The sequence below is a fragment of the Tursiops truncatus genome, chromosome 6 (genome assembly GCF_011762595.2).
Source record: "Tursiops truncatus isolate mTurTru1 chromosome 6, mTurTru1.mat.Y, whole genome shotgun sequence".
In the NCBI taxonomy this organism is placed as follows: Eukaryota; Metazoa; Chordata; class Mammalia; order Artiodactyla; family Delphinidae; genus Tursiops; species Tursiops truncatus.
The window spans coordinates 107,092,993-107,118,004 of record NC_047039.1 but is presented as its reverse complement, the minus strand read 5'-3'; the positions used below and the strand labels follow the sequence as shown (position 1 = coordinate 107,118,004).

The following is a 25,012-nucleotide window of genomic DNA, read 5'->3' as shown; positions in this document are numbered from 1 at the left end:
ATTTTCCTCAGCTCTAAAAGGAGGAAAGTGGTGCTTCTCACCACCTGGAGTTGTGAATATAAAGAAGATAATTCACATGGACCTCCCGCACAGCGCCTGCGCCCAGTAAACGCGCAACCAGTGTCGTCGCCATTACTAGTTCCCATGAAGTTGTCTCCCATGTGTTCTTCCGGGACCCGAGCGCAGCCATCCTCCCATATCTGCTCAAGCAAAGCAAATCCAGAACACCCCCACCCAGCCCCAGGCGCTGGCTCATCACTTTGGATGCCAGCTATAGATAACTTGTGAACAGCAGCTCCCTGCGGGTTCACTGAGAAAGATGAAATGAGGGATTTAAAGAGAAATGACTAATATCCGTCATCCCCAGAGATGCACACAACATGGGCCTATCCTCAAGGAACTCACAGCGCAGGAGAGGAGAGCAGATCTGCAAGCGAACGCATCCACTGGGAGGGGGTGACGTCAGCGCCGAGTGGCGGTCCCGTGGACTCAGGTGGCCCCCTGCAAACACGCAGCCCGAACACTACGGAGAACCTCACGTCAAGTCAGATTTTATCACCAAATGAACTTGTGCCAAACTTCTAAAAAAAGGCTTGCTGGGGTGTTTTGTTTGTTTGTTTGTTTGTTACTTTTTCAGCAATCTGGGGTTCTGAATTTGTGGAGGAGGGAGTGTGCTCTCGCAGTCAGGGCCGAGTCATCCAACAGGTGCAGCCAGGCCCAGGGCCGGGGGCTCACGATACTATCAGGGGCCCCCAGAATGTTCTAGCTTCTTTTAAAATGAGAGTAAAAAGTGCAATTTTAGGTCAGAAAATGCTTTAATATATAATGTTAGCGTATTTGTCCTTACACCAATGCAGTCATGGAAGATGGTTTTTAATATTTTTAGTGGGGGAAGGAGCTCACCAAGTGCCCAGGGTGGGAGGGAGTTGCGGGCCCTGCTTGAAGCGCTGCCCGCACAGAACCCGGGGGGACTGGCTGAGATAAGGCCAGGGAACGGACGCGCACAATGCCCGATATGGAGTGAACAATAAACGATGACGACAGTAACGACCATGATATTTTCACAGTCTCTTTTTTCTCACCTATAAAATGGAGTAACTGCTGCCCTCCCCACCCCCAGGCCTGCCGTGAGACTCAAGGGAGACAACAAACGCCAAAACACTTTGGGGACCAGCCCTGCCTGCAGAGGAGGGGGGCTAAGACCGGGGACACCGACATCATCCCCTTGGACCAGGAACGTGAGCGGACGCCCCTCTGCTGCCTCACCCACACCCGGCGGGACGGCCCCGAAAGGCCCATCACAGGTACTGCCTTCCTTCCTGCACCTGCCTGGCAGATGGAGCAGTGGAGAAGGGGGGAGGGCAAGGCTGGGGCAGGGGCACCCGGGAGCCAGATCAGTGGAGGAGGGAGTTACTCAGGACTCCCAGAGCCAGCTTGGGGCGGGCCTGGGGCAGCTAGTCAGGGGTTTAGACAGCCTCACCACGTCAGAGCGGCTGTCTTTCTCTCCTTGGTCTCCTCCCCGCTCTTCTCCTAGGTAGACTCGTGAATGGTGCCCCTTGATGCCCTCACCCCTGAGACCCTGAGTCAGAAACCCTGGATGAGCTTTCGAAGGCTAGTACTGCCCTGCAGTCATTCAACAGTCATTCACTAGCGTGTGCTTCTATGCACTAGGCCTCAAGCAAGATGCTCAGGCCAGAGCCCACAATGAGGCAGCCCCAGGCCCAGCCCTCGGAGCTCTATGATGACACCAGCCCATCTCCCCGCCAGCGCCAGCACCTCTGCTTCGTGATCCCACCCTGGCCTCGTGCCTGGGGAGCTCACACCATCGATCTCTTGCCAGAAGCCCTCATTTATCCGCTCAGCCGCCTCGCTGGGCCCCAGGACAGATAAGCGAGGTCGGCAACAGCTTGGCTACCCCTCGGGACGAGAATTTCAGCAGGTATCTATCTGCAAGCAAATTGCGGTCCTTTCCCACTGACCGTAAAACTGCCTCCAGTCCCTCATCTCCTGTTTAGGACAAAGGTCCCGTCTGATACAGACAACAGTGTTCCAGAAGCAACCGTTTTTAAACATTTTATGCTGGATGGGGATGATTTTAAACAGCTTTGGAAATTTGGGTTGATATTCTTCACTAAATTTGGGAATGTGTTGGCGGGGGAGGTTGGGGGCCATTATTCCTTTAAATATTTCTTCTGCACAATTCTCTCTCCCTTCCCCTTCTGGAACTCCACTTACACAGTTGGCATTGCCCCACAGGTCACTGAAGCACCATTTATTTATCTTTATCTTTAAAAAAAAAAATCTCTGTGCTTGTTTGGATCATTTCTATTACCTGGCTTCAAGTTTGCTGATCCTTTATTCTATAGGATTTAATCTGCTGTTAATTTTATCCAAATTATGTTTCATGTCAGGTGCTGTACCCTTTTGGCTTTAGAATTGCCACTTAGTTTATTTTTATGTGACCCATTTCTCTTCTGAGATTCCCTATCCATGCATTCATTCTGTACTTCATTTCGTGAAAACCCTGTACATATTCATAACATGTACACATTTTCAAGTCCTTCTTTACTGATTCCGACATCTGGGTCATCGGTGGGTCTAATTTTATTATTTCTCTTGGTCGTGGGTCACGTTTTCTTGCTTCTTCACACGCCTATAATTTTTAAGTTGTGTGCTGGACATTTTGGATGCTACGTTGAAAAGACTCAGTATTTTATTGTCTTCCTCTCAAGAATGTTGTGTTTCGTTCTGGCAGGCAGTTAAATTACTGGCATATTCCCTTGACCTTGTGGAGGCTTGGTTTTTAGGTTTTGTTCAGGTAGGTTTATTTTGGTTTTGCCCTTAATCCTAGAGTATAACCCTTAATCCTGGGTTCACTTGTAAGGCATGGCCTTTCTGGGATTAAATTGAGAGCCTTAAGTGCTGGCTAAGCCCCATTAACTTGGCAGGACTTGAACTCCAAACTCCATCTTTCAGGCAGCTGCTGAACTTTCTGCCTCTCAGCTGCTGCTTTCTTTTGGGCTCCCAGGACTCACACTCACTCTCTCTCTCCCTCTCTCTCTCTCTCTCTCTCTCTCTCCCTCCCTCCCCCCCCCCCACCCCCCGCCTCTCTCTCTCTCTCTCTCATTGTATACAATTTAGGGGTTAACTAAGGAATCAAGGGGAATTTGTGTAGTAGTTTTGGAGCTCCTCATTCTGTGGCTTTCTCCTTTCTAGCATTTCCCCCTTCAATTTCCATCCTCAAGGTCCAATCTCTTTCTCTTCTTCCCAGACAGTAATGCTGCTGCATTCTGTTTTGTCATTCTGTGTATCACCATGAGTAGGGAAATACCCTAGTGTGCTTCTTGTCTTTCAAGGACCATGTCTCCTCCAGCTTCTATTGCTTTGGATTGCTTTCAAGTGCTTTCAAGCAGCTGTCTTTCGTATATTATCCAGCTTTTATCATTGTTACTGACCAGTGGGTTAGTTCAATACAACCTACTCCTCCTTTTCAGGAACTGGACCTCCGCACATCCCAACGGAATTCGCCTTCTCACCCAAACCTCCTGCTTTTTACTGATGCCCTACCATAAACCTAGCCCGCTGGTTGGTGGTCCTTAATTCAGTTGTCTGCCCTCCCTGTTCTTGGTCATAGTCTGTTGGGAAATATCAGCCCCGATAATTCACAGTTTGGTTCAGCTCAGTGTACCCACCAGGGCACTAGAAGATGAAAGAAACGTGTGGCCTCACAAGCCTTGTTAGAACACCTTATGTAGCTACCTGCGATGGGCTGGGTGTCAAGCTCGATATTTTATAGGTATCTTTTTTTTCTTCTCCCCCCAAAACCCTATGAGGGAAGTATTACTATTTTGTTCTACTAACAAGAAGAGTGAGGCTTGGCAAAGTGGGCTTCCTTGCACCAGGCCACACTGCTAGGCAGTAATGGGACTGTGATGAAGACTTACATCAAAGATAGCAGGAACACTGTGCTGTGTTGTCCTGAAAACAAATTACATTTCTTCGATTCTAACGTTTTAACACTTTTTTCTTGTTTTAGGATCTCTGAAATCCAGAGGCATCTTAAAGTTAGTAGCGTGTCAGGGTTTAATTGGCAGTACTTTGTCTCTTTTACTAGAACATGACTCATTTAATGGTTGACGACTTCTCAGATTCGAGGAAGTGTGGCAGTTTTTAGTGATCAAGGCTGCAGTGAGGCTGAGCCATGGGTGAGGGACAAAAAGGCAAGGCCCCTCCTCTCCTGGTCAGCTGGTCTTGGAAAGGCCTACGGGAGTGTCTGAGCATCAGGAAGGCTGTGGAACTGCCAGAAGCGTCCATCCCTCCAGATTTAATGAAGCAGCTGCCTCTGAGCTGAGAGTGAGCCAGCTGGTCCCCTCCTCTCCTGGAGGCCTTGTGGTCGGGTCCTGTGACTTGCTGCCTCATGTCTGGCAGGGGAGCCACATGTTTCCTGGTGAGAAGTTAGGAGACTTCTTTTACGGGAAGTATCTAAGGCAGTGCTAATAGTCATCCTATACTACCCAGTGTCACAGAGGATGTCCCAGCACAAGGAAAGCCCTACGAGGACGCTGTGTCTGTGAAGTGCTTGCCAGGCAAGTCTGTCCAAGTGTCAGCACAGGGTGCATGCTCAGTTACAAAGCGGTTTGGAGCGCCTGTTGTCAGCTTGTCCATCTCATTCCCGACTTCCCAACCCACCTGCCAGGGGACAGAGTCCGGGCAGTGCCTCTTCTCAAGCCTGGACATCACCTGCCAAACACATTCACTGCTCAGGCAACAGATACTTATTAAACCCCATCTGAGCACCACCTATGGGCTCCAGGCCAATTTGCCCGAAGCCAATTTGCTGAGACTTCAGTTGAGTGGTTTTCATTTTGTCTTCGTAACAGTATCTTAAGGAATGTTCATTTGGTTTGTCGCCTCTCTCTCACCCTGCAGCTCACGTGGGGGCTTGTCCCCAGGAGGGGAGACTGAAGAACAGAGACAGGAGAGATTTAATTTTCGTTTCCTGGTTTTCTTCGTAGGTTCGTAACAAACACTTCACAGGAAATTTCCAAAGCTGTTTAAAATCATCCCCATCCAGCATAAAATGTTTAAAAACGGTTGCTTCTGGAACACTGTTGTCTGTATCAGACGGGACCTTTGTCCTAAACAGGAGATGAGGGACTGGAGGCAGTTTTACGGTCAGTGGGAAAGGACCGCAATTTGCTTGCAGATAGATACCTGCTGAAATTCTCGTCCCGAGGGGTAGCCAAGCTGTTGCCGACCTCGCTTATCTGTCCTGGGGCCCAGCGAGGCGGCTGAGCGGATAAATGAGGGCTTCTGGCGTCAGATCAATATCTGATCTAAGAAGCTCAGTGAATCCCATACAGAATAAATATGAAGAAAATCAAACCTAGTCACATCATCGTCAAATTACTGAAAATCAAAGATAGACAGAAATCTTAAAAGAAGTCAGAGGGGAAGAGACCCACCACGTACACAGGAACAACTGCAAGGAAGAGAGCTGACTGCTCATTAGAAATAGTGTAAGCCAGGAGACAATGGAAAGGCGTTTCAAAAGTGCCGAAAGGAAAAAATCAGCTCGGGAAATGTAAAGCCTGAAATGCTGGTAAGACTCTGAGGTTGCGAGATACAGCAAAAACCCCCTCCCAAGCACCCCTGTCTACGTAACACACATTATTCGTGCACTTCCCCCCGCCTCAGCCCCCACCCCTCATACACAGTTATCTCAGTAGAACATCCCAACATTCCCAACAGGAAAAAGAAAAACAAAAGAACTGTTAACTGTCAGGAAGGTGATAAATAGGAAAACACATGAAATTTATACAAACTGTGGGACATAATGAAGACTCTTTGTATTCTGCCACCATGTAAACATCACACATCTTTTTCATTCTGGTAAAAAACTATAAAAAGATAAAGAAAGATTCCCTTTTCCTCAAATGCTTTAGTCACATGACACCGGTCCAACAGGCAGGTGGAAACGCAGGGATGGTGCTCACTGAGGTCAGGAGGATTCCAAGATCTGGGAGCCATCAAGGTGGAGGCTTGACGAGGATGTTCTGGGTACGAGTGGGGAGGAGCCTGGGGGCAGGGAGAAGCGGCAGCAACTTCCTGAGCAATGGCAAGGCATTGTGCTAAGCGCGTTAGGTATGTTATCTTAATCCTCACACTAACCCCTAGGAGTCAGTATTATCATTGTGTTTTTTAACAGGAGGAAACAAAGTTTGAGAGAGAATTGGAAAGTTGCCCAGGTTAGTGACAGAGCTGGGATTTGAGCACAGGTTCGTCAGCCTCTGAGCCACAGCTCTTTACCCTCCCCTGCCAGCCATCCGTTTACTCACTCTGCTGTGCTGGGCTGGACAAAAGGAGAGCTCCACACGGCCCACGCCACACATGCCCCCGTGCTCAGGGGACTCCCGGGCAACTGAAACGACCAGAGCCAACGTTACTGAGCACTTAACACATGTGTTACACTTAACGTGTCACATCTTATTTAATTTTCACAACAGCCCTGTGGGGTAAATCCTTACATCATCTTCATTTTCCACAGGAGGAAAGTGAGGCTCAGGGCTACTGGCGGTAGAACCAGAATTTGACTGCCCAGCTCAGGCTCCCCAGGGGTGTGCTTGATTGCCCAAGGCCACCAACAGGGCAGGGGGTGAGGAAAGATGGGTAGGGCACGGCCACCCTGCTGCTCCTTTCCCACTTGGTGGGATCCCAGGAACTTGGAATTGTGAAAGCAAATCTGTTTAGCAACCAAGGGACTTGGGCTGCACCTATTCCCAGAGCAGGGGGGATGTCCTGGGAATGCTTCCTGCCCCAGGGGGTCCCATCGCTTCCAACCACCTCTCTCACCAAGACAGCTGTAACCAACTCCCAGCAGCTCTGATGCCTCGGCCGCCGCACCTGTCAATCCAGTCAACGCCAGCGTGGCCCTCTTAGAAACAAAAGCAAGGCGGAAGGAACCCTGTCCTGCTCAGAACCTTGCAGTGCTTCCTGACTGCCCTCGGGATGAAGTCCCCCCTCTGACAAGGCCTCATCCTCTGCCACGCTCCCCTTCTCTCCTCCACACCGCACTCCTCTCAGCTCCTGGAAGAACTCACAGTTGCCCTTGCCTCAGCGTCCGCTCCTGTTACTACTGCAGCGTAACAAATTACCACCAAAACTTTGCGGCCTCAAATAACCATTTCCTTATCCTCATGGGTTCTGTGGGTCAGGAATTCAGACACGGAACACTAGGATGGCTTATCTCTGCTGCCTGATGGCTGGGGCCTCAGCAGGAAGACGCTATAGCTGGGGATGACTCAATGGCGAGGGGCCTCTTTCCTCCCACGTCTGGGGGTTGATGCCAGCTGCCAGCTGGGACCCATGGTACATGCAGTCTTCACACGTCAGCTTCCGGGTAGCTGGACTTCTTGGGGTCCAGCTTGGCTCATGGCGCCAACACAGAGTGTGCCAGTGAACAAGGCAGAAGCTGCACTGGCTTCTTTCACCCAGTCTTGGCAGTCGGGTAGTGTCACTCCCACTGCATTCTACTGGTTACAAGCAAGTCAGAAACCACCCACATTCAAGGGGAGGGGGCAGAGATCCTACCTCTCATTGGGAGGAGTGTCAAGGTCTCGCTGTGGCGGGGAGATATTGTTGGGGCCACTTCATGTGCTATTCTCTCCGCCCAGGCCACCCTCCCTCTAACCTCACCACCTGCTAACTCTGACCCATCCTCCAGGTTTCAGCTGAAGCACCACTTTGTCAGGGGCCTGCCCTGACTGCTTCATCAGACATCCTGCTTAGATACTCCCTGTGCCCGGCACTTCTCAGGTGCCCAAGTCTGTCTGTCTGTCTCCCCTCCGGCCTGCGAGCTCTGTGAGGACAGGGACTTTGCCTTCCTGGTGCTGGCTCAGAGCAGGTTCCCAAAAAATACATCCTGGAAAAGAGAGTCAGAGAGAGAGAGAGAAAGAAGGAGGGAGGGAGGGAAAGAAGGGAATATGCCTGCATCCAGGCTGTCTAGGGCGCAGCTCAGAAGAAGCTGGGCCACTCTCATATGCTCCGGCTGATCTTGAGCCCCCAGCCTGCCATGGCCCCACCAGGATCCTCCAGGCCCTCTGGAAAATCCACAGGGCGGGCAACACCGTCACCTCCGGAGTCGACGTGGGGAAGGTTTCTGTGCCATCCTGCTGTCTGGCTAACGTGGTGGCCTGTAAGATGCTGGGGTCTTCTGGCAAAGAACACCTTTGCCAGAGGACAAGGTCTGAGCAGGATGGGAGAAGCTGAGGCAAGAAGGAAAGGTGCTCTCCTTCTGCAAAGACAGGGGTGGCTATCCTGGGGAGGGGAGGAGCACGGTGGACCCAGGAACATGATACACTGTGCCTAGCGGCGCAGAGAACCCCACTGAAGTTTCTCTCCCAATTTGTACCCAAACATCATCACCACCACCACCATCATCACTAAAAATGTTTTAAAAGGGAAAGGAGAGTTACCACCAACACTGCACAAGGCTGTTGTCCAGGCAGAGGACAAACCTGCCCTGGCTGCTCCTTCCCAGGACTCGCCTCCGCCCACTGAGCAGGCCCGTCCCCCCGGCCTGTGCCAATGAGCCTGTAGGGCCGCTCGCTGCGTGGGGTCCAGTGCTGTCTCTTCTCTTGCTCTGACTCCACAAACATTCATGAGCTCTGTCTCGGGGGCAGGCTCTGTGCTGAGGGTGCCGATGGACTCCCATCATGTGTTCCTCAAAGAGCCGGACGGGAGGTCCCAGCGGAAGTTCTGGGAGCGTGAGCCCTGACCTGCTGGACGCCAGAGTCCTGAGTTCAGTCCACTAAGGCCTCCTCGCCCTACGCCGAGGCCTTTCCTGCACGACCTCATAGAACCCTCGCCGCAGCCCTTGGAGGTAGATTACTTGTTTTAGCTCATCTACTGATGCATGAGAGGGATGCCCGGAGAGATGCAGTGACTCAATCAAGGCCCCTCAGGTGGGAAGTGATGGAGCATTTCCCCAGCGCTGCCCCCACCCCAGCCGGTGGTAATTCCGCTGTCCCAAGCCACTGCTTCTCCCTAACTTCACAGCCCAGATCCCACTGGCTGCTGTGCAGACAGCCTGGGGCTCCCTTCCCCAGGGTTTAGAGGTAAGAGTGAAGCCTCCAAGAAGGGCGGCTGATGGAGAGAGGCCGTCTGTGCGGGGCTGCCCTGCCTGCCCAACTGGGGCTCGGCAGGGCAGGCCTGGAAGAGGCAGCAATCCAGGGGAGGACCCGGCTCCCTGCAGCCCACACGCCAACCCGCTGCCTGCACAGCTGGGGCGGATCTAAACCCATTACCTGAGTCAGAGGGGAAGCTCTCTGCCTCGGCAGAGCGCACCCGGGGCTGCCCGGGCTTTTGGGAGCCGTTGGGCCAGGGAGCAGAGCTGGCCCGGCTGCTCGTGCCAAGGAAGGAGGGGGCCCGACGAGGCCGCCAAAGCAGGCTGGGGCGGGAGGGGCCAGGCCAGCTGGGGCCGGAGCTAGTGTGACATCACCGGGCGGCCCGCCTCTGTCTGGGGCTGAGGGGAGGCCCTGAGCCTTTCTGGGGCCTGGGGGATCCTCTTGCACTGGTGGGTGGAGAGAAGTGCCTGCAGCCAACCAGGGTCAGGCTGTGCTCACAGTTTCCTCCGGCAGCATGTAAAGGCTCCACAAAGGAGTTGGGAGTTCAAATGAGGCTGCCGCAGACGGCCTGAGGATGGACCCCGCGCCCTGAGCAGTGCCGCCTGAGCTCCGGACCTGCAGAGCATGGCACTGGGGCAGCTGCCGGCCCCCGCGAGAGAAGGCAGGTCGTGAGCCACCCGGCGGGACCCCGGGCCAGCCCCCGCCCCATCCCTGGCCGGAGCCCCCGCTGTGGAGGCAGAGCGGAGCGAGCAGAGGCCAGTGAGGCAGGGCTGCTCTGCAGCCGGTCCAGCCTGCGACTCAGGGAGGCCATGGCCAGGCTGCCCTGCTGACGGCCGAGGTGAAGCATGTGAGAGCTGCCCCGGAGCCAGGCAGGAGGGAAGAGGTAAGAGCCCGACTCTGTGGCACCGAGGTACGGGGGCGAGAGGCAGCAGCTGGCTCCGGGTCTCTGGGCTCAAGAACCCTGACCCCTCCAGCCGGGGAACGCGATGCTCGCAGCTGGGCCCTCCTGCTTTCGCTTGGAGCCAAACAAGGCATCTGCTGGGACAGGACCTGTGGACACCTGGGTAGAGGGTGGAGTTCTGGGGGCGTGAGGTCATGGCTGGGGTTTCGAGGGCTCCATCAGTAAGCCCCACTCTCCTTCAGACAAAGAGCCTTTGGGGTGAAGGCAGGCGGCTCCTGGGCAGGGCTCCGCAGCCGGGGTGTGTGTGCGAGCATGAGCTTGTGTGGACGGGTGCCCTTGAGGGGCCAGCGGGCCGATGGAGTCACGGACGCAGGGCTAGCCCGAGGACTCCGGAAGTTGTCTTTCAGTTTTGGGTTCCTATGCACCCTGGCTGGAGACTCTGCTGAGGCAAAAGCAAACGCTGTCCTGCGAGAGCCGGGAGCCCTCGTTCAGAAAGTTCCCTGGCACTGAGCAGCCTGTACTCATGCCCTCAGCCGGGGAGGAGAGGAGCAGAGGGGTCCAGAGCCGGGAGGGACACATCAGCCAGAGGTTCCTGCCGCTGTGACTCGGGGCACAGCGCTGCCCTGGTTTCCCGGCGGGTCCGAGGACGTCTGGTCCCTCCTCGCACAGGACGGGACGGGATGGGACGGGACGGAGCCCCAGGTCTCCAGCAGGCTGTACGTGGCCTGGCCAGGACACAGGGGAGGATGAGGCTTCCCCGGCACCCGGCAGGGGGACGGTACAGGCTCTGCATCTGAGTCCCTTGAAAGCACTCGTTAGATAACATTTCCAAACAGAAATTCTTCACTGATCCCTCCCTTCTCCTCCTGTGATATGTGTGTCACGGGTCAGCTATTGCCTCTGCTGTGGGATTACGAGAGCTCCCAGAGGGCAGTTCGGTTACTTAGAAAAGGATCCCCTTTCACCGGGGCTCTGAGGAAAGTTGAGAATGCCACTTCCGAAGCTGGCCAAATGCTCCCCACATGTATTTTTCCAAATTGAGACAGAGTGAGGTAGTACGCACAAGCTAGGCTCAAATCCTAGCTCTTCTACTTATGAGCTAAGTGACCCTTGCAGATCATTTAGCCTCTCTAAGCCTCAGTTTCCTTACCTGTAAAATGGGATAACAGTAATGCCCATCTCTTGGTAACAACTAACACTTACATTGCACTTACCAAGAGGTAGAGTCCTCACAACCACCCTACAACACAGGTACTGTTAGTCATCACCATTTCACATGTGAGGAAACTGAGGCACAGAGGTTAAGTGTTGTGCCCAAGGCCACATGGTTGGTAAATGCCAGCACCAGCACTTGAGCCCAGCACTCTGAACCACGCTCCATTGCTTTCTAGGAGGAGCGTGTGGGATCATGACCGGGAAGGCCTTAGCACGGTACCTGGTGTGTGGCAAAGCCTCAGAAAACAATAGTCACTGAGTATTATGAGCCATAACAACCAGAATTGCAGAGAGAGAAGAGCAGAGACCCAGATTCTCTACCCTGGATACATTCTGCTGGGGTTGTCAGGAAATCCCACCAGGCTGAGCCAGTGCTATGACCACTACTGCCACCCACGCTGGGGATCCTCCCAGGAGCCCGAGGAGGGGGGCTTTATGTCTGGGGCAACTGCAGCACATCCAGATCCTAGAAGTCCACGCGAAGGAGGAGTGCAGATGCACCGACAAAAGGACCTCGGGTGCATCTGATACCAGCCTTACAGTAAAAACATCCTACCCCTCACACAGCACTACTCCCCTGCCCGCTGGTCCGCTCACCAGAACCAGCAGGGAGGAAAGCAAGCTACCACCGTGCTGCAGGAGGTCCACAAAGCGGGAGGACCAATGCCAGGCCTGTCCTGGGGTTGCAGAGGGTGAGGCAGGGACCCCTCCCCCAAACCCCACCCCCATCACCCAAGTCTGGCCACAAGATAAATGGCCAAGTCTGGTGGATTTCATACCAGCCAACACTGATGCATCTTAGCCCCAGACAGTAGCTTCTCTCCTGTGGCCCCAGAGGTCCCTGAACTCTTGGAAGCATTTGGAAAGGCTGACATTAAATATATGCTTCTCTAGCACCAGGCCTCTGGGGCTGCGGAAGCTGCAGGTTTCCTGACTCCACCTGGGAACCACGGCGGCTCACTGTGCTCTCTGGGCAGCCCGGGCCAAGTAGAGACTCTGACTGACCTCACAGGCCTGCCTAACACAAATTAGCTTAATTATTATTCAGTAAAGGCAGACAAAAATGTGTGAAGCACATGGCCCAGGAAGGGACTGCACGGTGTTCCTGCACTTTCATGGGCAGAGCAACTGAGCCATTTCTCCATCACACAGTGATTTATTAAGCACCACTGTGCTAAGTAAGCCACACGCAGTATCTCATTTCATCCTCGCTACAACCTTAGGAGGCAGGTTCCAGTGTTAGCGTCACATTTTACAGATGAGAAAACAAAGGCTCAGAGAAGTTAAGCAACCTGCCCAAGGTCACACCGCTGGTGATTCTGTGGGATGTGAACGCTGGTCAGTATGGCTCCAAAGTCCACGCCTTTCCCTGCCTCACTCCAATGCCCTGTTCAAGGTGTCTCGCAGTCAAGTCTGTTTCGGTTGGTGTCCTAGAGACGCTGCACCATCCCATCTGAAAGCCACGTGCTTACCCGCTCATGTCATAGAAGCCTACCTCTGAGACAGTACAGGCCTCGTCGCCACCCCTCTTACAACCAAGGCTCAGCACAGCTACACAGCACGCCTGCGGTAGCACAGTCAATGAGAGGTGGAACTGGATTCCAAGCCAGGCTGTCTTAGCTCAGAACCCTGCGCGGCTGGTGCTCTGTGCGGCTGCCGCCCCCGGCAGCTCCATGGAACTCTGCACCAGCTCAGTGGGGCAGAGCCTCGGGCCAGCAGTCATCTATGTGCCTGAGATACCACTGGTGTGTTTCCCACGTTCCTAACTTGGAGACTCCAAGGGCTGCAGAACCTGAGCTCAGGTCTTCAAGGCCTACACCGGCCACACTTGAGCAATTCTGGAGAAAAGATCCGGGAGCCTCAACTGGCAGCTACAGCAGAACAAACAGAACAGGCAGCAGCCCCGCCCAAGGCAAGTACATTCAGCTTCTGGCCTCTCTCTGAGTCACAGCCCACTTTGTCCAAACTGGTCTCAATTGACAGCAGTCAGATAGCGGAGGCGTTCTGCTTCACGACGCCCACAGCCCAGTGGGAAGAGGGAGAAGGTGAATCTAATAATCACACAAACGCACAACGGTGGGAGACCTGTAAGGAGGAGGCGTGTGGCGCTAAGAGGGAACCGTGAGATGCGTGGCGCTGTCCCCATTTTACAGAAGAGGGAACTGAGGGTCAGCGGGTGCAGCACCTCTGCCAAGGTCCCTCCACTAGCGGGCCAAAAAGCAAGGATCCAAGTCCAGATCTGGGCCCATTCCACCCCAGCCCACTGCCATCCCGGACAAACACACTGCGGGAATCTCAAGAATGAATCAATCCATTGAATAGCATTTCTTTTCTGCGAATTTATATGAAACACCCCAAATAGAAGGGTTATTCAGCCACTAGCAGCTAGGAGTTTGTGGTGATAGATGGGTCACATCAGAACCACATTCTGAGGGTAGTTTCTATGACAAAACCACATTCCGACACAACGACCATAAGCCGTATGACTGACTTAATAACAGCCTTGGGAGGGGAGTTAAAATGTTACAGTGTCCCGTTCCACGTACACATCAGTTTTAAGACACATTCTGATCACAGACATGTTAACGTGCTGGGTGGGGGGAGCCAGGCCTCTCACAATCAAGCTATTGTGTTAGGTGGATTCTCTGGTGAAACCAGCCTGTCTTAGGGCCAGCAGCCCCAGAGCCTCAGCCTCCCCCTGCTGCCTAGTCCTCCACAAAGGCATGCCCAAGACCACCTCAGAAAAGCCCAGAATGAACTCTGAGGACCCACCCAGCTCCAGGAACGACCAAAGTCCTGCCCAAGATGGACCCACCCCAGCTCCCATGAGGGAAAGGTGGGATCTCTCAGTCACTGCTGGACCTCCAATACCCACTAAGGACAGGGAGAGAAAGGATCTGAATGAATGAACGAAGGAGGGAAGGAAGGAGGGAGGGAGGGAGCCTCAGACCCAGACACTGTGGCCCACGGAGGGCAGGCACCTACCTTGCTCCTGCTCTATCTCCAGCCCCCAGCACAGTGGCTGGCACAGAGGAAATGCTCAGGAAATATGTTCAATGAATGAAGTCCTTGAATTCCTATTTAGTAACCCAGGTGCCATCCTGGCTATTGGGTATTCAGAGGGGGAACCGCCCTGACCCTGCTTTTAAGAAGCTTGCAGTCTGGGGTAGAGAACCAGACATGCTGTATCTTGGGGGCTGTGATGGAAGCAGCCCCAGCTGCTTCTGGGAGCTGGAGGAGGGAGAAGGGAGGGGGCCCTCCCTGTGAACAGCCAGCTTCACTGAGAAGGTCAACTTAGCAAGGAAGGCAAGCGTGCCTCAGGCAGGACACAGGGAAGGTGACGAGGCAAAAAGAACAGCACGTGCAGATGCAGGGAGGCATGACAACACAGGCTCTATCTTTCAGCAGGACACTGACAAGACCAGATGTGTGTTTTAGAGAGATAGGCCTGGAGCTGCAAGCAGTGCAGAGTGCAGAGGAGAGAGCGGCTGAGGGCAGGGAGGCCAGGAAGGACTGTGTGGGTAAGAAGGCTGGCTATGGAATCCACAAACCTGGTTCCAAGCCTAGCTCCACCACTTGGTAGCTCTGAGGCCTGGGCAAGACTTCATCCTTACCTCTGTTTCTTCATCTGTGAAATGGGGATAATCATAGCCCCTGCCTTACAGAATTGCTGGGATCAGTGAGGTAGGCACAAAATGGTTGTCCCAGTGCTCAGGGGATAGGCCCTGCCAACAGGCCGAGGTGGCCATGGTGCCAACCACTCAGCCTGGCTCAGAAGAGCAGCTCCAGGCAAGGTCCGGATTTCCCAGGAAGCTGCCCTGGGACAGTGCTGTCCACCCAGTCCCTAGCTGTTCTCTCCCGTCTGAGGCTCCCCCAGTTCCAGGGCTCCAGAGCACAGGAGGCACTGCCGGAAATGCAGCAGCCAACGCAGGAGCCGGGCTCTGAAATGGCTTCTGCAGACTCTCCTGCCTCTGCTCTGTTGGCTGAGGCTCCTGGCACAGAGGGCTCAGTGCACAGGTTTTGGGACCACCTCAAAATGGTTCCCAAATAATGTACCGCGGAAAAGGAACAGCAGCACCCTCGTCCCCCTGGCAAAGGCAACGAGCTCCCGCCGCCTAACCACATCCCCTCTTGCCCCATGAGCTCATAGTATGACCACAACCCACCTCCTCCATGAACTCAGCCCTGCCCTGGAGCCAGCAACACACCAGTGGCAGGAGCATCAGGCAGATTTGACCCTCCACTGCCACTCTTCCAGGCAAATCCGTCTGATCCTACCTACCTGCTGCTCTGGTTCACGCCTGTGTTCCCAGAACCCACGACAGGGCTGGACCCAGGATGCAGCAATACACAATGGCGGGCTGGCTGGGAAGGCTAAGTGGATGGAAGGCTGGCTGGCTGGACAAACGGCTCATTCGAAGGTCTTATTAGAGTTGAACAGGCAGGGTCTGGGAATCAGCTCCAGACTCCCTGGGTACCCACACTGACTTTCGGTGGGGATGATTCACAGAATCCTAGGCTGGGAAGGGATGGCAGTTGGAGATGTGGCTATTCCCTCCCTGGCCTCCAGGCTGGCGGTGAATCACCAGGACAAGTGATGCACAGTTCCTTCTCCCGGGTTTCTAAGGTGAGGACACCACTGCTCACCCTAGATGCCCATTTTGGGGTCTCACCACCTGGATAATCAAGAACTGTTTCTAGCATCCAACAAGACTCACCCTTGTGCTGACCCGAAAGCTATTTCTACTTTGTCAGTCAAGAGTGACTAAGAAGTAACCTGCATCTTGGCCATTGAGCAAACAGACAGGCACCTTTTACTCATACTGGTTGGAGAGATTCTCTTGATGGAGGTGAGGACATGGACCTTGCAGTCGACAGCTGAATCCCAGTCCCGATATTTACTCCAAGGGACCTTAGGCAAGTGACCTAACCTTTCTGGACCTGGGTTTCCTCTACTGCAAATACAGATAATAATACCTTTCTCCTAGGTAAGGAGACCAAATAGTTTGTTACTCAATCAGGACACTTTTGAGAATAAAACAGGGTGCTGTCAATAATTAATAAGATAATAGGTCTTAACTGGGGCCAACCAGCATGCATGGTCCCCTATTCATAGGGTTGTAAGCACCAATGAGATAGAGCATGGCTGAGCACATAGTAAGTTCACAACAAACAAATGGTAGCTGTTATTATCTATCCTATTGGTCATGTGGTCAGCTGGGCCCTCTAGGGCCATTTCTTCTGGAATTTTCCTTTATCTGGATCCCTCCCTCAGCCTGGATTACCAGTTGGTTTGGTTCTACCTAACTGCACATCATACATCTCAACCAGCTTTAGCAGGAAAAACTGTCAACTTCAAAGTTTTGATTTTTTCTTTCTGTCCCGATGTTGGTTTAACATCACGATTCATGCTCGGTTCCATCAAACTCACTCAAGTGCAGCTCAAGTTCCTAGCTTCCTGTCAGGGGCCCGTCGGGCACACTGGGGCCAGGTGGCAGTTCCAGATTCCCTTGCTGCCTTGAAAGGGGCCCAGGCCTCCTGCAGTGCCTCTGACCTGGACTCATACCTGGCTTTCATCTGTGATCACAGAATGATGGGGCAGGGCTGGCTGGGGAGGGAGGGATGGGTTCTGTGAGCCCCCAGACAGGACTACAACGTGGACTAATCATGAAACACCATCCTGGGAGCTGGATTTAATTCAGGGCCAGCAGTCCCGGGGGTCCCAAGAGCTCTCCTGTTCTCCCCCTGCTTTGGAGTGGGGGCAGTTGTCAGAGAACAATCTCCTTTGAGTTTTCCTGTCACTTCCATACATGCAGCATGGTATATATCTTGGGGTTCTGTTACCAACTGCTACTTAGTTAAGCTGGTAACTTTGGGCAAAATGACTCATGGACTTTGAATCTCAATAGTTTGCTCACCTGCCATGGGGACAACTGTCAGCTCTGCCGTTAGCCTTAAAAGCGTCTTTGTGGGAATTAGAATATTGCTGTGATTTAAATATACAAAACTACAAAGACTGTGAATGTGACTTGTGCTCCCTAGGGTTGCATAGTGCACAACCTGGGCCACCACGCACGGCAACCCTGAAATAACGGCTTCCCTCCCAGGGCTGTTGGGAGGATGAAATGAGATAATGTTTATAAAGTGCTTGAATCATGGTGATAATTGGTTGTAGTACTATTTTTTTCAGTATTTGAAATTTTCTTATTCCTACCCTTTGGGGTGAGAACTCACAAGATGACCCCGGGAAAGCAGCTTCTGCCACAGGGCAGGACACACAGCTCTGTCTTATGAAAACGATTCTTCCCACAAAGTGGCCCCTCACCTGGGCTGCGGGGCTGCAGTGCTGAGAGGGACATGGACAGGCGATGTGGGGTCCCACCACAGCAGGCCAAACAGGGACACCTAGAGCTGCCCACCGGAGGCTGGGTGGGACCCAGACCCTGAGGAGGTGGCCTCCCAGTGTGCAGAGCCCGTCATGTGGCTCAGTCGCACCAGCCCCAGTTGTGGGGAGGGAAACCCGTGCATAATGGAAACTCCTCACAATACAATGTGGAAAAGCAATTTCAAGAATCATTTTTATTTTCACTTTGAAGCCAAGGAAAACAGTTGGATTTGCTTTTCTTTGTTGGTCATAGGAAGAAACTGAGGAGCACCTCTTTGATTGGAGTTGAGTTCTTCTCCAGGCCTAAGATGGCTGGAATGCTGGGGAGTTATTTCTCTTGGGATGCAATTAGTTGAATAAATATCAAGAGAGCAAAAGTAAACAAACTCATTACTGTCCATTAAGAACTGCCAAACTTGCAAAAAACTGAGGAGGGGGTTGACCTTTAAGGAAAATAAATTACGCCAAGGCCAAAGGCAGCACAAAGAGCACAGCCCTTGGTGTCAGGCTGACCCCAGCTCTAGGCTGAGTCAGCTCTGGCTCTTGTCTGCCATGTGCTCCTGGGCAAGTTACTTAGCCTGTCTGGGTTTTGGTGCCCCCATTTATAAACTGGGGGGAATACCAACCTTGCTGGATTCCCTGGGACAGTGTATGTCAGGCACCTAGCACAGTGCCCTGTTCCTTCCCTTCCTTCTTGTAACCCGATTGGCTCCAAGTCACTCCCGCCAAGCCCAGACCCCACAGAAATGTGACAGTAAGACCCAAAATCATGCGGCTTCATGACTGGTCCCACCAGCAGCAATGCAACCTTGAGCACGTTACCTGACACCCTCTTGAGCTTCAGTTTCCTCACCCTCAAAATGGGCATAATACTACTAACCGGCTCTGAAGGTCGTGGTGATTACATAGATAATGTGTATGTATAGGGCCTTGTGAACCTAAAAAGCTGTACGAGTGTTAACCGTCAAGTTTCGTTCTCTTTTTAATTGAACAGCTACAAGAAATGCTCTTTAAAGATTGCACAGTTTCTGACTGCGTTTGCACGTCTGGTGCCTCCCCGCTCTGTGCCCAGCGCTGTGTGAGATGCTAGGGACCCCATGACAGCCAGGACCAGTCCAACCAGCGGACTCTTTCAGGGTGGGAGGTGAGGCTAGACAGAACTCCTGGGCAGGCCCAGCTCTGTGACATGGAACAAGGCCCTCGGCTGTCAAATGGGAGAGTTAGTCCTGGTATCTCCTCGGGGGGGATGGTAGGATCAAGGAGATGGTACACGTGCTGGACACACTGCCGGAATGTGGTCAGCACTCCTCGCCGCCAGTCGGCTTTGCTGGTGCTCTCATGCTGCTATCATGCCATCCCCACCTCTGGTTTCGGAAGCACTTCCACAGTCCTTAGCTACTGTGCAAGGTGGGTTGGATCACCCCACTTCACAGAAGAGGCTCAACCTTCAGGATCTCAAGCCCAAGGGCACAGAACTTTGCCTGGGAAGCTGTGAGAGCCCACACTTGGGAAGGGACAGAACTCAGTGGTAAACAGTGCCACCATGCCAGGTCTCGAGGCCTGAAGCCAAGTTGCCTTCCTGGTCCTGTGGCAGTAACTTGGCCAAGGTGGAGCCCTCGCCGGCATCCGCAATCAGCATCACAGCAGCATGGAGAGGCAGGTGAGCGGCCTGTGGGAAGGCAGTGCCGGCAGGCCCGCCCAGCCCAGGAGGGCAGCTCCTTCCCATTGGTGTGGGTTGGGTGTGGCCGCCGGCACAGGAGCAGCTAAAAGTGCGCTGGAAACTAGGCAAACGCTCACAAACTCAGTGAGGTTTACACTAACGTCACTGCAGCCCTAACCTCATAGTCCGACCCACACCAGAGGCTCCAAACACCTTTCTCTGCCTGGCCTGAAAGGCCTGAGCTGGCCTTCGGAACCAAGCTGGGGCTTCCTCATTCAAGCAGCTCAGCGTGGCCCTGGAGAGCACGGGGTCTGTTCTGTAACTTCCTGCTGTCCAGGCTGCCGACCAGAGAAGCCCCCAGAGGGGTCTGGGGAAGACAAAACCTTCAGGTTCTGTGGTATGGTTGTTATTTTAGGGTAAATTAATGTGAAAACAGAAAGTCATGATGCTAATACGTTATTACTAGAAACCAGATTAAGAACATTTCTGTGTAGTCATTAAGAGTTTGAAGGTTTGAGTACATCAGGCCAGGGCTGAGTCCTGGTTCTGCCACCTTCTAGCTGTGTGATTTTAGGCAAGTCACTTAGCCTCACTGAGTCTCAGTTTCCTCATCTGCAAAATGGAGGGACCTCCCTGGCGGTCCAGTGGTTAAGACTCTGTGCTTCCACTGCACAGGGTGTGGGTTCGATCCCTGGTCGGGGAACTAACATCCCGCATGCTGCGCATGGTGGCCAAACAAACATACAAACAAAAACCAAATAACAACAACAAAAAACTAAAACGGAAATAACAACAGTATCTACCAAGAAGCCATTGTGAGAATTCAATAAAGTAGAAAACCCTTGCAAAATGTTGAGTGCAGGGTCAGGTACACAGTGGGCACTCACTAAGTGGATGTTAGGGATGGTAGTAATAAATGTAATACACGCCCACGCCCTCAGGCAGTCACTTGCCTGGGGCTCCCCGGCCCCGCCTGCTACACCCCTTTTCGTAGCACTCCCCACTTCACGGCAACTGTTGGTGGCTGTGTCTTTTCATTCAGTCCACAAATATTCACTGAGCTCCTACATATTCCAGGCCCTGTGCTAGGCACTATGGGTGAGGAGTGACCAAAACAGACAAGCCCCCTGCCCTCATGGAGCTTCCTCTCTCGGGGGTTGGAAGGGAGACACTACATGCCTGATGGTGACAAGGACTCTGGAGGGGGAAGGTGGCGAGGTCACAATTTTAAATAAGCAGGAAGGCCTCACTGGGAAGGTGATATTTCAGCAAAGACCTGAAAGCGGTGGGGGGGGTGGGGTGGGGGGGGGTGCAACACGGAAGGGGCCGAGAGTGTTCTAGGCCAGGTCAAGTGCAAAGGCCCCGCGCCATCGGTGCGCTTAAGGAACGCCCGGGAAGCCAGCATGGCTGGAGCAAGTGCGAGATGAGGTCAGGGAGGGAGTGGGGCCAGAGCGGGGGGCCTTAGAGACCCATAGCTTCTTCTCCAAGACGAGGAGCCACCAGAGGATTCTGAGTAGAAGAGTGACCTGATTTGACTTTTTTACAAGGTTCACTCTGGCTGCTGGGCTGAGGAGATGCTGTAATGGGCAAGTGCAGGAGCAGGGAGACCAGTCAGGTTCAGGCGAGAGGTGAAGGTGGGCTGTACCCGGGGAGGTGGGGAGAAGCAGTAGGATCCTGGGAACAGTCCCAGGATATTGCTATTATAATTTGGTGGTGAATTAGATGTGGGGTATGACGGGAAGAAAGGAGTCAAGGATGACTTCAAGTTTGTTGGCCTGAGCAATCAGAAGAACAGAGTTGCCACTTGCTAACGCAGGAAAAACTGGGATGAACAGGCTGGGATGGAGATGTGGGTAACCCCAGGAGTTCATTTCCGGATGAGTTACGGTTGAGATGCGCGGTAGCAGTGGCAGCAGCAGTAGTTGAGCAGAAATGTCGAAGAGGCAGTTGGATATATGAGTCTGGACTCAGGGTGAGGCCCAGGCTAGAATGGATGAGATCACCAAGGTACAGAAGACGTCTGAGGACTGAGCTCTGCCCAACCCCTCCCCGCCCAGGACAGGGTTGGGGATGAACCAGCAAAGGAGACTGAGGAGTAGCCAGTGAGACAGGAAGAAAGGGTGGTGTTTGGGGCAGGAAGTCCAAGGAGGGAGTGATCTGCCATGTCCCCCGGGTGCTGAGAGGCAACGTATCAGTGAGGACCAGGAACTGGCCACTTGGTCTGGCAAGTGAGGCCCCTGACGATCCTGTCTAGGACACTTGGAATGGAGGGGACGGGGCCACGCCTGATGGGAACGGGCTCAAGAGAGAACAGGAGGAAACAGACTTTCTGGAAACAGTGGGTGTGGGCAACTCTTCAGAGGGTTTTGCTAAAAAGGGGAGCACAGCAATGGAACGGTAGCTGGACAAGGGATGTGAGGTCAAGAGAGGATTTTCTTTAAGTTGAAAGAAATAACAGCATGGCTGTAGAAAAAATGTGATCATGCCAGAGAGCTGGGGGAGAGCTGCTGGAGCCACGTCCTTGAGTAGGTGAGAGGAGCGATCTATGCACGCATGTCCCCTCCCTCTTGGCCTGGCTCACTCCTACTCAACACTCCAGGGTCAGCATAAAGGTCACTTTCTCAGAGAAGCTTTCCTGACCCCTCTGGTTAGGTCAGTTCCCCGTTCTACCCTTCCACTGCATACACTACTTCTGCCTCACGGCACTTAGGGGCTGTGTAACGATGGGTAAGCCCCGTGAGGGCAGGGGCTGGCTCCGTCCTGTTTGCAGCTGCATCTCCAGCAGCCAGCACACCGTCTGGCATACCACAGATGTTCAATGGATATCTGGGGAAGGAACAAGTGGTCAGAATAGAACTGAAACAAATCTGGAGACACATGTCTGTTTTCTGCTCCCACCTGGCTTAACCGTGTTGCAGTGATGGGGACCGTGCAGTTACTGGCTGCTGGAAATATCTGGATTTAGAAGAGTTGTTTGCTCCTGTTTGGGCTCTGTAGCTTGGCTAACACACAGGCCAAAGCCACATGGCTACACACATCCTTCCATTGACACTGTTCATTACAAACTGAACACATCCATACTATGTCTAGCAAATCATTCATTTAACAAATATTGCAGAAAGCTTGCTTAGTGCAGCATCCTGGGGATACAGGATGGAAACAGACACAGCACCGGCCTTTATGGACCGCAGATCCATGAAGAGATCTCACAGAATTCAGATTCATCTCAACTGTGATGGGTGTTACAAAGGGCACGTCCAGGGGGAAGCTAAATGGTCTGAGGAGTGTGAGGCAGAGGAGGAGGGAGATGGGACAGCCCTTCCTCTTCCTCCCCTCCCAGCTTCAAGCTGCCCTCGTGTGGTTCTCAGGCTCCAGGAGCGGCGGGGCCTCGGCCTGCTGCCTTCAGATGCCCAGTCCCCTCCTGTTTCCTTCCTACCTCTGCCGGGCCTGCCTGTCTCCTTCTGTGGCTCCCGGAAGGGCTGCCTCCTGAAGCTGTGTTTTTGGAAACATCTGCCCGATAAGAAGGCTGAGCTCCCTTATGGCACAGGCCACTGGCAGTGACAGGACCCTCACTGAGTCTCCCCTTCTGTTTACTTCCAGGGTTTCATAGTCTCTGCTCTCAAAGAAGAACCCCCACTTTGCAAGGACCATGAGGCCGCTGTGCGTGACGTGCTGGTGGCTGGGACTGCTGGCCGCCCTGGGAGCAGCTGTGGGCCAGAAGGAGGGCTTTGAGGGCACAGAGGAGGGCTCGCCCAGCGAGTTCATCTACCTGAACAGGTACAAGCGGGCCGGCGAGTCCTCGGACAAGTGCACCTACACCTTCATCGTTCCCCAGCAGCGGGTCACAGGCGCCATCTGCGTCAACTCCAAGGAGCCCGAGGTGCTCCTGGAGAACCGGGTGCACAAGCAGGAGCTGGAGCTGCTCAACAACGAGCTGCTCAAGCAGAAGCGGCAGATCGAGACGCTGCAGCAGCTCGTGGAGGTGGACGGCGGCATCGTGAGCGAGGTGAAGCTGCTGCGCAAGGAAAGCCGCAACATGAACTCGCGGGTCACGCAGCTCTACATGCAGCTCCTGCACGAGATCATCCGCAAGCGGGACAATGCGCTCGAGCTCTCCCAGCTGGAGAACAGGATCCTCAACCAGACGGCTGACATGCTGCAGCTGGCCAGCAAGTACAAGGACCTGGAGCACAAGTACCAGCACCTGGCCACGCTGGCCCACAACCAGTCAGAGATCATCGCGCAGCTGGAGGAGCACTGCCAGCGGGTGCCCGCTGCCCGGCCCGTGCCCCAGCCGCCCCCCGCCGCCCCGCCCCGCGCCTACCAGCCGCCCCCCTACAACCGCATCATCAACCAGATCTCCACCAACGAGATCCAGAGCGACCAGAACCTGAAGGTGCTGCCGCCCCCTCTGCCCACCATGCCCACCCTCACCAGCCTCCCATCCTCCACAGACAAGCCGTCGGGTAAGTCCTTCCGGGAACCTGCAACATCTGGGCCTCAGGGCCGGGCACCAGGCTTCCCTTGGCTGTGACCACAAGTGGGGGAAGAGCCGCGGCAAGTTGAAGCCGGGCCAAAGGCCTGCACAATCAATCCCCCAGCGGTCCCTTGGGCCAAGCCGCAGGAGCCGGTGGGGTGAGAGGGGGACATTCCTCAGGTGGATGCTCCAAGGTAGAACCAGGAGACAGGGGAATCTCAGAAGACAAGTGTTTTCTGGCTTCTGATAGGAAAAAACCCAGGCCTGAGTCTTCTGGGCTCTGCAAGAGGTGCTCTGTGTTGGCAGGTAGGATGTCTCTCCTGCAAGCTCTCGTACTGTGCCTGGCACAGAACTGGCATTTAGTAAATGCTCACGGAAGAAACAACAGACCAGAGGAAAAGAAAGTGTTATCACAGCAGAAGTATGATGAACACACTGTAGGGAGGGGCTGCGGGGGAGGAAGGAGTACTTTCTAAAGCCCACACATTTCCTAGCGTCGGATGCATCTAGAATTTTCAGTGATGATTCCATACACTCTTAAATACATGTTTCATCTTAAATAAATATGGTAATTCTCAAAATATCATCATGCGGGAGGAATGGGGCTGCTGGTAGGTTTTGAAGCTTGACCCAGATACTGGCGCCGGGCGCTTTCATGTGTATTATTACATCATTAACCCCTGCAGCTCCTTATGGAAGGTTAACTGAGAGGATGAGTGACTTGCTCACAGGCTTAGGATCCTCAGGCTGAGTCTGAGTTCAGGCCTTTTCACTTTAAAGCTGGGGCTGACTCCTCTGTGCCCGAGGACTCTGGGAATCCTCACTCCGGGGGGAGCATGAGCCCAGCCCCCTGAAGCTCAGTCTCTCATTCAACCAGGACCTTGTGTGCCTTACAAATGGGCTGTCATATGAGGACTACGTTCGTCTTTGCAAAAAAGTAACCATGTATCTGCTTCAAGTCAGAGATATTTTTACTGAAAATATCCTGTTTTACATTTATTTCACACTTCTGAAAATAACCACCAGTACTGGGAAGAGCAGTTTCTTGCTAATTCCAGAGAAGGCTGAACCTGAGTGCACGAGGGTGGCCCACGCAAAAGACAAGGGTGGCGCTGTCTGCAGGTCTGTGGGGGTAGCCAGGTGCAGGGCAGAGCATCTTTCGTCGCAGCCAAGCCCTCTACTGGGTGTGCAGGTTGAGGACTTGTGCTCTGGAGCAGGCTGACCTGGGTTCAAATTCTGATTCCCCCAC

The 25,012-nt window shown here is 53.5% G+C and overlaps 2 protein-coding genes and 1 long non-coding RNA gene across 18 annotated transcripts in view; 1 reads left to right on the top strand and 2 right to left on the bottom strand.

Moving 5' to 3' along the window:
- The window catches only part of RALGPS1 (Ral GEF with PH domain and SH3 binding motif 1), a 290,080-nt gene that overhangs the window by 86,814 nt on the left and 178,254 nt on the right, over positions 1–25,012 (bottom strand). The gene's annotated exons all lie outside the window — the stretch shown is intronic.
- On the bottom strand, positions 6,046–9,446 carry LOC117312672 (uncharacterized). Its single transcript, XR_012332674.1, has 4 exons — positions 9,306–9,446; positions 6,853–8,777; positions 6,339–6,421; positions 6,046–6,078 (listed from the first exon to the last, which is right to left on the bottom strand). It is a non-coding gene; the product is annotated as an uncharacterized lncRNA (long non-coding RNA).
- ANGPTL2 (angiopoietin like 2) overlaps positions 9,641–25,012 on the top strand; it is a 33,835-nt gene continuing 18,463 nt past the window's right edge. Inside the window, exons 1-2 of the mRNA XM_019949203.3 lie at positions 9,641–10,008; positions 22,887–23,752. Of these exons, the coding sequence (XP_019804762.1) occupies positions 22,936–23,752 (817 nt within the window). The 5' untranslated portion in view covers positions 9,641–10,008; positions 22,887–22,935. The remainder of the gene's footprint in view (positions 10,009–22,886; positions 23,753–25,012) is intronic.